This window comes from Camarhynchus parvulus, chromosome 4, assembly GCF_901933205.1.
Source record: "Camarhynchus parvulus chromosome 4, STF_HiC, whole genome shotgun sequence".
In the NCBI taxonomy this organism is placed as follows: domain Eukaryota; kingdom Metazoa; phylum Chordata; class Aves; order Passeriformes; family Thraupidae; genus Camarhynchus; species Camarhynchus parvulus.
Genome location: NC_044574.1, coordinates 53,802,404 through 53,816,786, shown reverse-complemented (window position 1 = coordinate 53,816,786; position 14,383 = coordinate 53,802,404). Strand labels below are relative to the sequence as shown.

The 14,383-nt window shown below is 41.2% G+C and overlaps 1 protein-coding gene across 1 annotated transcript in view; it reads right to left on the bottom strand.

The window, feature by feature from the left end:
• The window catches only part of TECRL (trans-2,3-enoyl-CoA reductase like), a 57,184-nt gene that overhangs the window by 35,122 nt on the left and 7,679 nt on the right, over positions 1-14,383 (bottom strand). Inside the window, exon 2 of the mRNA XM_030948112.1 lies at positions 8,412-8,463. Coding sequence (XP_030803972.1) covers positions 8,412-8,463 — 52 coding nt within the window. The remainder of the gene's footprint in view (positions 1-8,411; positions 8,464-14,383) is intronic.

Here is a 14,383-nt window from a genome sequence, read left to right as displayed (position 1 = left end):
GATGTTTCATCCCAATCTATACGGCAAACACTTCGTGGCCTTTGAGCACCTCTGCTGCTTCCCCTCGGTAAATGTGACAGGCACAGCTCATCCAGGCTGTTTGTGCACTCTGAACTTGCAATCTAATGGCAGAACATAAAAAAAATATTGCCTTCCACTGGTATGTATTTAAACCAGAGCAACATACATTGTTCCAGTATAACTCACACATCATTTGTTTCAGCAGTGAGTAATTTTCAACAGCAAATATGTTCAAATCATTATGATTGGGGACAATTTAGAAAGAGGCAAAATTCTGCTACATTATTTTTACTGTGAATCATTTGTTCACCTTCTTGTCTTTGATGCATTGCTTTCATTAACTTGAAACAGTTGCAAATACCAAATTTTGTTTGAAAGCTTTCTTATTTTGGTTGTTCTTAGGGTTTCTTTCCCACCATGCACAAATAAGAAAATAAAGACAGAAATGGGCTACAAATATGAGAGAGTGCTTGTATCTAAACAAACACAAAACAAGCCACTGTCACAGGGTGAGATCTTTCACATGAAGTCCTGAACAGCCCCCCTTTGCTCTTGTGCTCACCTGACCCTACCCCTGGAATTGCAGCTGCTTGTTATATTACAGCTCTTAGCCCCACAGAAGGGAAGGGCTGCAAAAGCACATCCAGGGAATCCATGAGGAAGAGAAGACCTGGGAGAAAGTCTGAACTTAGAAGCTGAAGCTGCTGCCTCTTCTCTAGCCTGTCTGGCAGAGATGACACCAGAGGACTTGTCATTTCTTTCTCTTGTTCTCACAGGTTTTTCAGGGAGGTAGGTTCCTCTCACTCTGGCAAGGAGATTCACTTCCTCTCCTGTTATCCAGCACCTGTTGGCTGTCTTTCACAAGAACTCCTGGGACATTTCACACACATCCATTCCAAGCAGCTCTTTGTAAAGGAAGCTGTTGGATCTTTCACTAAAGCCACGTGCCAGCTTAGGTGTTCTAAAGTGCAGGGACTTCTGTGAAAAACCTGATGTAGATTACTTCTATAGGGCCTCCTACTGTAATTTTTCAGTTGCACCATAGGCACTAATATAAGACACATTGTAAATAATAACAGACAATTCTGGTAAACAAATTTGGATGTTTTTCATCTAGATCTGTCAATTAAATCTACTGTAAAATCAAGAAAAGCAAATAATCTAGCTATGAAATTTCCTTCCCTTAATGAGGCATTTAAAGAGCATCTCACATTTGTTCTCCAATTGTTTACATAGGATGTCATTTGTGATGCATTGTTGGAGCCCTGTAAATCTCAGCTGGGAACAATATCCCAGAGAGCAGGGGAGACAGTTCTGCTTCAAGCTACATCTCAATAGATTTTCTGCCTTTTCTTTTATTATATTACTCATCTGAAATGATATCTGTAATCCTGCTAATGAAATGCAATAACATCAGATGCAGCAGCTGTCAAAAAAAAAAAAAAAAAGAGAAATAATGTGAATTTTCATTAAACTTCTTGATTTGATCTTCACTTTTTCCACTGCTGATTATTGCTGGTTTTCTGAAGGTCATCTAATTTCTGTAAGGCTTTAACGAATCCTGGCTTTTGTGTTTTAGACACCTTACTCCCTCTGGTTCAATAGGTCATTAAACATATATTTAAGTCATTCTTTGTCCCAAGTGTTTCTTATGGGATCACAGCCAAAAGAGACAAAAGATCCCAAGGTGGATGAAAGGCAGGTTAATTATTCTTATTTTATAGATGAGAAAATGAAGCTTAAAAGGAAGAAAGTGTCTAGCACACAACTCACCCCTGTCAATAGCATGACTCCTATTGGTCAAGTCTTAAATACCTAAGTCTTAAACATCACATTTATTTCATTGTTAATCAGGAGACTTCAAAAGTCCCAGGGGGCCTTCTGGCTTTTATGATTCTCTTTTGAAGACCAAAATGCTTTAAACATCTGTCTCTGAAAGTCTTGTTTAAAGTTCCCTGTGCCCTGCTTCTAAATCAGCTTGGTGAGCCAAACCTCCACCACAGTTTCTGAATTCAATAATAAAATATTTTTGCAACTGTGTACGTATTTCAGAAAGCAAAACATCATGGATATCTGATCAGATGCTTTTCAGACTGCTGCAGTATCTCTTTCTCCACAACTTATAATGAGATTCAAGTGCTCAGCAGAGAAATGAGCTGCAGATGCCTGGTCTGGTGCTCACTCTCACTGTTGTTATCTCAGCAGCCCAGCTAGAAATGTCCAAATGCAGAATATGGGCCTTAGCAGTGTGAAGACACATGAGCTGGGCTTGAATGGGAGGCTTATGACCACAGCTCAGGATGCACAATAGTGTCTGTGAAGGGCACAGAACCTTCTGGAGGGCATATGCCATGGGCTCTATGCATTGTCTGTCCGTTTTGGAACAATTCTAGAATCATTTTCTCTGAAATTCCAGCACAGAATGGGGTGTGGGGTGTCTGATGCCTGAGTATAAGGTAAACCTTCATTCAGTCTGAAGATTAAAATCATGAGGTTAACTCAGTTTGGCTTCTCCTTTCTTTTAACAGTGTTAGGTCAATGATGCCATTCTCATTTCCTGACTGGCTGTTGCAAAGGAGTGAAAAAAATTCCCATTCAATTAAATTATTTTGACAACCAAGCCATCAATTCAGGTCACACGAATCTGTATCAGCAGACAGACTCCTGTATTTTGTGTAGAGAGATTTGCACAGATATGTCACAAATAAGCTGAGAGGAGGTCGTCCTCCTGATGCTTCTCCCTGCACAGGATAGAAATGAAGCTACTGGACAGGCTGGTTTTGTGACTAAAGCCCCATCCTGAGGCAAGAATTCTGATAGTGCTGCACAGGCAGGAAGCAATTTACTCATGGGTGAGATCTCTGATTGTGAGCTGGGAAGGAAGAGGGTAGCAACCAGTTTGAGTTTTGTGGCAGGAGCTGTTGCTCACTTTGTGCTTAGAGCTGGGAAGAAAAAAGTAAAGAATTCCAGAAGATACAAGCCTCACTGTGGCAGTAACAAGAAATTCGAGTTTCTAATAAACTGGGTTGTACTGACAGGCATAGAGAAGTGAAAAGATCTTAGAATTGTGTCATTTGAGGGATACTGAAATTCATCAGGAGCTGGCATCCTATTGATCTCTGCTGTGTGACTAAGACAAAAGAAAAATAAATTATAAATATAGGATGAAATAAATACCGTGTTTCCTCCTAATCTAGTAATTTCCATTTACAAAGTCAACAGAGATGAATGAGCAATTTACACTGATGAAATCACTGTCCTTCTTAGGGCCCATTTGTAATAACTGCCCATCCCCAGCCATTCGCCTTCGTTGTGTGGCTTCCATTTGAACTGTTATGAATGCAGAGAGGGAAGAATTTATGGAAAACAATAGCTGGATGTGACTGCCAACCCAATGTGCTCTGAGAATCCATACTGGGGACGTAATGCTGGGGCCTCTGAGCTCTGCAATCAGACACTGCGCAGCAGGATATTGTCTGTCCTTTGGAAAACTCCTTCATATATGGATTCTGGGCTAGTGTGAGCTACTTAGGACACAATCAGGGAGGAAGGAGTTTGAGATCTGATAAAAGCTATAGCCTTTGTAGCTGCCTTTCTGTCCAGGGAGTGCGTCCAGCTCAAGGCGACTCATGGTGGGATCAGATCATTGCCCTCTTTCAAACATTTTGGCTTTCTCAAAGCCTGATCTCCTAATATAGGACAGAAGAAAGATCCCTCTGGAAGGCTCTGTGCCCTAGATATAACTTATTTGGGTCTCTTTGGTTTGTGAAACACATGGCTGATTGACAGGCCAAGACTGTGAAGTCAACTTTGCTGAGCCATAAATAGCATAATTCAGCTTCTCTGAGTCCCCAGCAGATGTATTCATCAGGCACATGAGTCTCTCCAGGCATCAAAATTGACAGATTTCATTAACTTTCTGCAACCTGAGAATCCAGCTGTAATAGGCAGTGTGGAGGAATCAGAGGAAGTGCAGGTTCTCAGCAAGACTGTGTTATCAGACAGTCCTGATTATACAGAGCCGGTAGGCAAGGACTGGCTTAGCAGTCACTGCTCTCCCTGGTACTGCTCTTAATGACTAATCCCCACAGCATCCTCCCTCACCTCTCTGAGCCTTGCAGTTTAACATCACAGCCAGCCTCCAGAAGGGAATTACGTGGTGCAGTACAGCCATCCTTTCCAGCAACAGCTCTGCATCTCTCTCCTGTGTGTCAGCACAGGCCTGGCAAAATCCACTTATTTATGGTGCCCTTGCTATTGAAATCCTGCTACTAGGTGCACCTGACTGCTCAGGTCTCATGAAAACCAGAAAAGTTTCACATTGAGGGCATGAAAACCCTTAGCAGCATTTTTAGAAAGGAGGAAAGAAAGAGGACTTCCTCCACTAAAGAATTATTTTTACTACTTCTTGTGCCTTGACCTGTGCTCACAAAGCCTGCCTTGTGATTTTTAAGTAATGAGAGATTCTCCTCCTTGCTCTTCACCCTGTCAGCTCAACTTCCCCTGTTCTGTGTTTTGAAGATGTTTCAGGGTTCTAGGTGAACGAGGACCTGTTGATTTTAAAATGCTGAGCACTCCCTGAGCTGAACACCACTGATGGGTGATGGGATCTGCAGGGCTGCTGGTTCTCCTGTGGCTCCTGGGACACATGCAGGATGAGAGCAGTAGGTAAAACTCCTAACACACTGCCCTACTGTAAGGAGGAGGCTGAAAAAGAGATTGGTCCCCTCATGAAGAAGGATTTACACTTTTTCCTTGTCCTCTCTCTAGAGAAAAGCAACAGCGAATATTTCAGCAGCATTCCAGGGAACACGGCTCCCAGGGTCACTATAGAAATGCCTGTAAGGAGCAGTTATAAGATGGTATAGCAGGGTTCTAAAGTTTCATATTGTTCAGAAATTATGCTGTTTATTCTTGAGTGCCATCTACTGACAATTCCTGTCTTTATGATTTGCTTTCACTGATATTGCTTATTTTAAATGCCCTATATAACTTCTGTTAGCTTTGATGTTCCTTATTCCTTGAGCACTTTATTTCCCTCTGAGGACCAGGATGCCCTTGACAGGATGTTATCTCTTGGACTTCCCCTTTTCCTTCCACCCATCACCAGGCTTCCTCCTTTCCCTGCCTGCTCCTACTGCCTAGAGGGCAATTTATGGCCTTCCCATGCTCACCCTTCTGGCTTCCAAATGTAGCTGCAGCTGTGCTGTCCCCCTTGAGCAGGAGGTTGCTATTATCAGTTTGTTACAGCACTGCTGAGATCTTATTTCCCCATTTCCTTTCAGTCCTTCCTCTTCTTTCAAGAGCTTCTTCAGCAACTTTCATGCAGTAACCTTGAAAATATTTAATGATCACTGACACCACTCTATTATATATTAGGTGTTCTAGGAGTATTTTATTTTAGTTATGTGATACTTGAATTAGCATTATTATTAGAGTTTTTCATTTTCTATCTGTAAGATTTCCTCCCCCAGCAGTCCAATACATTTTGCAAAGATAAAAATAAATTAAAGGTGAAAAGTTATTGCCAAGGACAAGAGCTCAGGAAGTTTAGCCTACAAGATATTTCTTTCTCCGTCGAAAAACATAATCTGTATAGATAAAGAAAATGCCAGGTAGCTAACTCGTTATAAGCAACTGAGAAAATGGGTCAAGAGACTTTTTTCTTACACACTCAGTTTTTGGCTTGGTTCCATCTCTGCCAGCTAGCCAAAGGAATGAGGAAAATTCTAGTGAAGTCTCCTAATGCATGGCACCGTGCCTCAGACAGCTCAGCACCATGGCCAGTGATACCCTGACACACAGCTGCCACTCATCCTCAGGCAGAAAATATCAAGCTGTAAAAGTGTAGACATTTCTCCACAACAGGCTTATACTGTGGAACTCCTTCCCAGAGGATTTTGCTGAGGTCAAAACTGTAAGTAGGTTTAAAAAGGATTAGACAGATCCATGGTGGGCAGGTGTGATGTTTGCTATTAAACATGACAGCCTGGCTCTAACATCTGCTCCAGAAAGCCCCTGTGGAGCTGATGGCTGGAGGGGGCTGCGCAGGGAATCTGCTGTGCTGGGCTGACCCCAGTTGCTGCTGCCCATCCCTCCCATGGGCAGTGGCTACAGCAGCCCGGGGATGATTAAAAACAGCTTCAATCTGGACAAAGCCTTTGAATTCCCATGAAAATAGCACTTTGTCTTCAATGGTTACTCTCCACTGAGATCCCTGAATCTCCAGCAATAAAACTGGGATTGTCCCCCTGAGCTCAATGCACAAGGATCGGCCTTTGGGGGGTTCTTTCAGTAGAGACTGTTTTGCTGAAATGAGGGCTGAGTATTTCAGTATTTATTCCTGGACTTCTAAATCCATATTCTGCCTTTTGTGTAAACACACATCCAAACTAATATTTGACTAACTTAGAAACTGCTTATCAGTAAGATGGCAAGTGTCACTTGCATCCCATTTCTTTTATTTTAATGACTAACAGCTTGTGCTGCAATTCATAATTCAGTCTCTTTCCTCCTTTCTTGAATCAGGCAGCAAAACCTGATCAGTGACAGAGATGATTCTTGTGAAATTGCTGCACGGGGGTTCCTCTCACTGAAGGGCTGACAAGATACCAGCTGAGGAGAAAGCTTAATTGCATGGGTGATCAAAGGAGAATGTATGAAGCCAGGGACACTGGAAGGGGGTGTGCGTAGGAGAGTGTTTTAATGAGAGATTTTAGGGGAACATGTGAGTCTGGCACACACAAAATGACAGAAATGAATGCATGAGCCAGTACAAAATAGCATGCTAACCAAAGGCATCCACAGATCAGCTTCAGCCCCTTCTCAGCCCTTGCCTAAGAGAACTGCATTCTATTAGCTGTCATCCCACTAACTATACAAAGAGAAAAAAGTGAAGGTTTGATGTTTGCAACTGGGAAAGGAGGAGGAGGGGGCGGGAACCTCATGAGACAACAACATCCAGGCTGAACTGGAAAAGAGAGATCAAAGCAATGAGCTGAACTGAGAAGGGACACAGGACACTGATACGGTACTCCCGGGAATGGGATGAATTGACGTAAAAAAATGAGAATTTAAAAAGCATTGAAGGCACTTGCCAGCCCTTCCATGTGCCGTAACACACTGCACAGACAGAGGTTTGGTTCATGATGTATACAGTCCTTTCTTGTATGCTTACTGTCTTACTTTATACTCAGCTGCACTTACATCACTGGGGGCACTTGAGGAGTAAGATGCCTCTTAATATCAAAACAGGTGCCATTAAAATGGCTTATGCACGATCTCACATCATTTTAGCACAAATCCATTAAAAACCTCATTACAGTTATATTGGCATAAACCTCTGTGCCAGTGTTCTCCAACTGATTTAAACTGCATCAATATAAACCCAGTTTCAATTGATTTAAGAGATTCTAGGCAGAAGTGCACTGCATTTGACAAACTAATGGGAGGACATACTCTTATTGAAATATTAAAACTTCTGCACTCGATCTTTTCATATTCAGCAGTGTGGCTTTTGAACTTTTGCCATTTTGTATTTTACAAGCCCTTACAGGGAGGGAAAATAAGTAACTTTGGAGCAGTCAGGTTAACAGCCTTTCACTTCATCAGCTGAACCCGTGTGCAACCACAGATGCCTTAAGCTTTAGTGTTTTATAAAATTATAAGGACACAGGAGAAGCATAATGCTTTTTCTACTTATCCTACTCTGAACTCAAGCATATTAGTGGCTGACAACCCCTTTTTTTTCCCTGTAAAAGGCATCTAGCCTTTAGTTGAACACACCCCTTTTTTGTAAAAATAATGAAAGCTCAGTATCTAAGATGCCACCCACTAGACCAGGTTGCTCAGTGCCCCATTCAACCTGGCCTTCAACCCTTCCAGGGACAGGACATCCACAGCTTCTCTGGGCAGCCTGTGCCAGAGCTTTGCCACCTTCACCATAAAGAATTTCTTCTCTATATCTAACCTAAATCCAGATGTTATTTATCACTCTGAGCTCACATTCTCCACTACAGCAGCTTTCTGGTCCACATGGTCAGTTTATGGCCAGCTTGAAGCAGTCTGTTGTTACTGAAGTTTATCCAATATAACACTGGGAGAAGAAATGCAGTACTGGCCTTGAAATGACACCATGTAATGTTAAAAACAAGATAAAAACTACTGCCCGTCATGTGCTGGCAGTGATAAATTATGCAGCTGTCTTCTTCCAGTCTCTCCCATCTGCAACAGCTACAATAGAACCTTAGTTCAAACACAATTCTTATTGAGCTCTGGAGCTGTCAGGCCAGTCTCAGGTTTTGTGTGAGATTCCTGAAAAATAAATTTGACAATTTCTCTGAGCAAAAGGCCTCTAACCATGTCTCCAGCCTGGTAACCATAGTACTTACATGCTTTGTGAAATTTGTGTTTCACATCAAGAACGGTAGATGCTGGAGGTACCTGGAAAAGAAAGCAAAAGGCATGCAGATTAATTCTTCTTTCTTCTTCACTTTGGAATCCCTTCTCCACCCCTCCAATGAAGAGATGCTTAGATTTGTCTCCAAGTCCTTCAGGCTAAAATGAAAAAAATCAGCAAATTTGTTTTCACAGGTTGGTATGTTATTAAGGATTGTCCAAATTTGAATTATACATCAGCTGGACCACCTCTGCTTCATCAGTGGAGGGGTAAAATCACAAGGGTCAAGAGGGAAAGCTGTTGGCCCTGCTTGATGCAGTAATTGGCCCCTAGATCCAACCAATGGGAAAACTTGAAGGATTTAGCTTTAAAGTTAGGTTGAAGCATGCTGAGGTCCATGTCCTGGAGACATGAAAGGGTTCTCTGGAGGGGGCGGTAGCAAAAGTGGTAGGTTCTGTTCTTTCTGCCTGAAATGAGTTTGTTTCTGCATGCTTTTTGTTCATGAGCACTGAAACAATTCAGGTGTCACAGTTTTAGAGGGCAGTCTGGAGGATTTTTAGGCTCTATTTTACTATGTATATTGACTTCTTAATATACTTTGTACAAATTACCTGAGAGAAACATTTAGAATTTACTAGAGCAAAATACTTGGATTTGCCTTTTCTTTACAAGGAAAGGCAGTGGGACTCTTGAGGAAGTAGCATGTTGAGCTACTTATTAGTGGATTGTGACAATAACGATGCAAACAAATAACGAACATAAGAAATTCTCCTAGTAGAGATCATTTAGCACCTTAACATAGACTGTTTTGTTGAAAAGACTGTTTGGAGAATTACTGATGCAACAAAATAAAATTGCTGACTCTAAAGCAACAAATCAGTGCAGAAAGAAAAGTTTACTCTTATGTAATTTGACACTCCACACAAATATACAGTGTATGTGCTTTTAGTACTTATGCATAACCCAACTTGCTTCCAGTAATATGAACAGGCAGAGAGCTCAATACAGATTTCAGTGATCTAAAGATGTAAAATGACACCTGTGCTAAAAGGTAGTGAAGTACAGATCTTTTCTAAGTTTTATCTTGAGTTTAGATGAGAACACTTTATTTTCCACAGTACAGAGGGTTTCACTGGGCATTTACAGAAACTGCTGTAAATGAAACTCCACTTAAACACTGACTTGTCTCTCTAATGTGGCTGCTAAGTAATGCCAACTCCACCCAAATCAAGGCCTAGGCTCCTTGAAACCAAGGATTATCCTTTTTCCCTGTCCCCAACACCCATGTTGTCCCAAACCATGCTGAACTGTACTAGACCAGGCAAGAGACACTGCCCTTGGGGACTCTTTTCTTCCTAGTCACAGGAAACAATAGAAGAAGCCATTTTATCTTTCTTAGTTTAAAAAGGAAAGAAAATATTTTATCTGTGTTTATTGCACTTGAGCCATGCAACACCCAGTAGAACAGCCCATCTCCCATAGTATCCGTGTATTTTTCCTGTCATGTGTGCAACATCTGAGGACTTGGGGGGGCTATGTTCTCAAAACCTCTAAAAATTGCTTTCTCACTCTTTGTAATCTCACACCTGTGAGGTCTGGAGCCCAGAATCCACCAGGTATGGTTGCAAGCTGTTAGCTGGCAACACCTATTCAGCATACAAGCCTGCAGACCAAAATCTGTCATGTGTCCTAGCACGGGGCAGATGTGCAGGCACTCAGGGCTGGCACTGCCAGCTGAAGGACAGGGATGTTTTTTCCAGTTTGATGGAGGATGAGCTGGCTTTCTAAATGCAGTATAAGCCACATTGCTGCAGGGCCTGCATCCCAACAGATCAGCACCTCGCTGTGACGGGTTCTGGGATAGAGTAGCTAGGGCCAACCCATGCTCTGGAGAGCTAATCAACCCATTTAGGCAAAGAAAGTGAAGAACTGTAAGGCTTAGCATGCTTAAAGAGCAGTGCTTGCTCAAAACAGAGCCAGGTCTCCGTCTCCAGCTCTCCTGAGTATGTTTTGACTTCAGGGCAGAGCTGCCCTCAATCTGTTCAAAATGTCTAGCCGAGCCCTTGTTAGCAACTCTACCTTTACATTCCTCTCCCTTTTTTTCATCCTGAGACAATCAGTCCTTTCTCCCCCCCACAAATCCTGCTATGGCAGCAATGGAGTTCGCATCACCTAACTTCAGCTATTTAAAAAATGAATCCAAGCTCATGTTTTAGGTCCACTTGTGGAACCACCCACATGCCTCAGGTGTTTAGAAGCTGCCAAGAGCTTGCAGTGTCCTGCTGCAGCCCAGGAGCAGGTGAGTGTGCCCCTGGGGAGCGATGAGCAGCACCACACAGCACTCCCAGCTGGAAGGGCCGTGCCCTGTACATCCCTGAGCCAGGCAGAGCTCATTGGCAGGACACTGCTGTGCCTGGCCACATCCACGCTGCTTTAGGCCAGAGCTGCTTTAAGCCCTGCCAGCCTGTGGCCAGAGATGTGCTGGGCTGGTGAGTCACGGTTTGGTGGCTCCATGCAGCTCCTCGCAGGCTGTGGGGACCCTGGGAAGGCACAGAGTTCACATCCAGCCAGGAGGGCAGCAGGACACTTGTTTTATATGAGCCAGCTGCCTTCCAGAAGGACCCTTCCACTCGAGACAAACTACACAGGTCACCAGCTGAAGAATAACACAAATACTTTCCCTCTTCAGAATGGGCTGTGACACAGAAGAATCGCAGTGTCCTTTCCCGGGCAGAATAATGAGGTTATAGCCACAAAAGAATGAAATACATTTTTTATGATCTTGATAATTCTGTGTCCTTTTCTAAAGACCTCATAAAACAGCCAGGGAAGTTATAGTTTCCAATATTGATCAAGGAGAAGATGGATGCTGAGACACCAGCTTACTGCTAAGACTGTCCTCTTCATAGACCATTAATTATCTTTTGTTCTTTTCATTGTACATCAATACAAGGCAAGGAGTTGTAAGGACTGGGAAAGCATCTGCTGTTATTACCCTTTGTGCTAACTGAATAAAACACCCTGGAATATTTCACTGTAATTATTAGTCTTACTCTCCTTTCATTCTTTTGAATCTTGTCTGGAAGTGTTATAATCCTTTCTTTCCTCTATTTCAGCACTTACAAATATGCAAAGGCAAAGCAGAGTGAGAGACCACCCTTATTTTGTTTAAAGCAGGATGGATTTCTGCTCTTATTTGGTATGTATCTTCTACAATCTGATGATCAAGCCAGCTTTTCCCTATAACTTCTTCACTTGTAGTCTAAAACTGGATTTAAAGTGTAGTAAACTTTCCAGTAAGTGACTATCATGTGTAAGGTTCAAGATTACTTTCTTTTGAAAAAAGTGTTATGAATAAATGCATATTTTACAGCTATGGATTGCAGTCATTACACTTTTCATTCTGAAAAATATTATTTCAAAATGTCAAATCCTGATTTTCCTATACTTTCAGAGCCAGAAAACTTTTCCATTTGAAGCAAATGGAAGTAAACTTTTCATTTACAGGAATTCAAGAATTAAAGGACCTTCTGGGTCATCCATACCAGTTCTATTCTTCCTTCAGACATCAATGAACAAAGCAGCACATTTCTTTTTAAGATTTAAAATACCATGTTAGTATTTTATACTAGGACTGAAGGAAGAGCACTAAGTGGAAGCTATTAAGGGAATTTAACACTGCCTTTTGTGAGTGCAAGGTAATCAGATAGTTATCCACTTTCATACCTCTTTCACATTTGTAAGTCAAGGAATTATGCCAAGTCTGGTGATCTGTATGTAATTGCATCACACAGTTCTTGCACTAAAGAATTATTGTAGGGGTCAGAGGTCAGCAGAATATCAATAAGAATTTGAGTAATACAATTTCAGCAAATAAATAATCTTTCATTCAACATTTCTCCCTGAATACCTTTTTCTCTTTGTGACATGTCAGTACCACTGCACTGCTGAGTCGCCTACTTTGTAACAGGCATTTTCCATAATTGCAGAAATTCAGAAATTCTCCCACTCCAGTTGCTCATTAACCACTGCCCCATCTTCAGCCAGAGTAAATTTGTTCAAAAGGTGACATCAGTTTATTGCAGCTGAGGATCTGGCTGCAAGACAGATAACAAGCTAATGGGAAAGCCAGGTAATTTCCAAATTCAGCACTCAACAAATACTTCATCATTACTGCTTTTGCACCCTGTCCTTCTTTTGGGACCGTGCTGTATTATAAAAAACCAGCAGCATTCCACAGAAAGTTAATTAGAAAAACACCTGTTCTAGCTGATCTGTGTGTTTTGTGAATTTGACTTCTAGATCAGATTTGCTCTTTCTTATTATCAGTTGTTCAAAGTCAGAATTAAAAATTGGGCACTGTTTTGCTTTAACCTTTCCCAGAGTGTCCCGCACAGCTCTCTTGGTGAACCAGTGTGCTGGTCATGCCCAAGGAGATATAAATAAATGAGCTCACCATGGAAATGACGTAGAGGTACCTGCATAGAGACAAGTGCTGTCAGCAGCTACACAAAGGCTTTATCTAGAGCCCAGTATTTTACTCAGCAGGCTGCAGTGAAGTGGCTACCAAACAGCTGGCTCTGGCCTCAGCCCAGCCCTTCCAGAAGCAGGAGATATTCCAAATTACGGCTTGGGCTGCGGTGGTTTCCAGCACACGGACGTCAGCACAGGGCTGTCTCACTGAGCAATCTTCCAGATTATTTATTATCTGGTCACATGAACCTTGGCATATGAGATAATCTGACTGACTAATATTTCCAGTGATTATGGGCCAAATTAGCTAAGAATACACAGAGCCACATGCCTGCTGCGTGCAGTCATGTCAATTTACACCAGCCAAGTTTGTCTCTAAAGATGATTAATTGTTTTTGTGCTGCTAGCTGGGTATTTCTATTAAAAAAAAAATCCTCTCTCTTTGCAAGAAATTGCCTGAAAAAGTATCAGACACCAAAAAGAGCTTTTTCTCTCTCTGCTAAAGATAAGAGTGGAAGTAAAGAGAATGTGATTCATTAGCAGAGAGAACGTTTGCAGAATTCAACATGCACACCTATTTCTGAGCAAATCTGACAAGATTGGTACATCCCCATGCCCTGTGACCTTTCATTAAGGGGAGCTGAGTAAGGTTACTGTTCACCTCAGCAGAACCTGTCAGGAAGCCTCTGTCACAAAACTTTTCTACCAGGGAAAGAGAATTTTTCTGGCAAAACCTGGGATGTGTAAATTTGTGTTGACTTCAAATGTTAAAAATTGAATAAAAATTTATTAAAAAATCTGGCTCTGGCCCATGCTGGAAAATATTTTTTTGTGTAATATTCATTACTTTTTATTTCTCATCTGTATCGAACTTTCATTATTTCTGCATTATTTTATGACACATCTATCATGATAGCGCAAAATAATACAACACATGGCTCTCATGCCATTGAAAATAATCCAATAGGAAATAATATGCAAATAAATGCACTATTAAGTTGTAAAATAAATTGAACTTGAAATATTTATTGTGTCATAACAGATTGAAATATTTCTAAACTAATTTGTAATATAATCTTTCCCAAATTTTACCTCATCAAAAATTCAAGACTCATTTTTTTCCACTGTCATTTTCAAAGAAAACAACATTTGGGATATGCACTTAAAAACAAAATAGTTGACAAAAATAAAGTAATATAAACCACAAATAATAAAATAAACTTTTAAAAATTATAATATTTTATTAGAAATAAATATAGTGCTGTTTTATTGAACAAAGTAAAAATAATAAAGAATAATAAGCAGTGATTTTGGCCCATATTTCTCAGGAAGAAAGTGAGGCTCAGGGTGGTGTTTATGTTTTTTGTAGGGATTTTGATTGCCAGTTCTAGCACACATAAAGCATATGGCTGAGATGTGGAACCTCTGAATATGTCTTCCCTTTTCTATCAAATAGCTGTATAGATTTTTGTTTGCTTTTTTTATATTTAC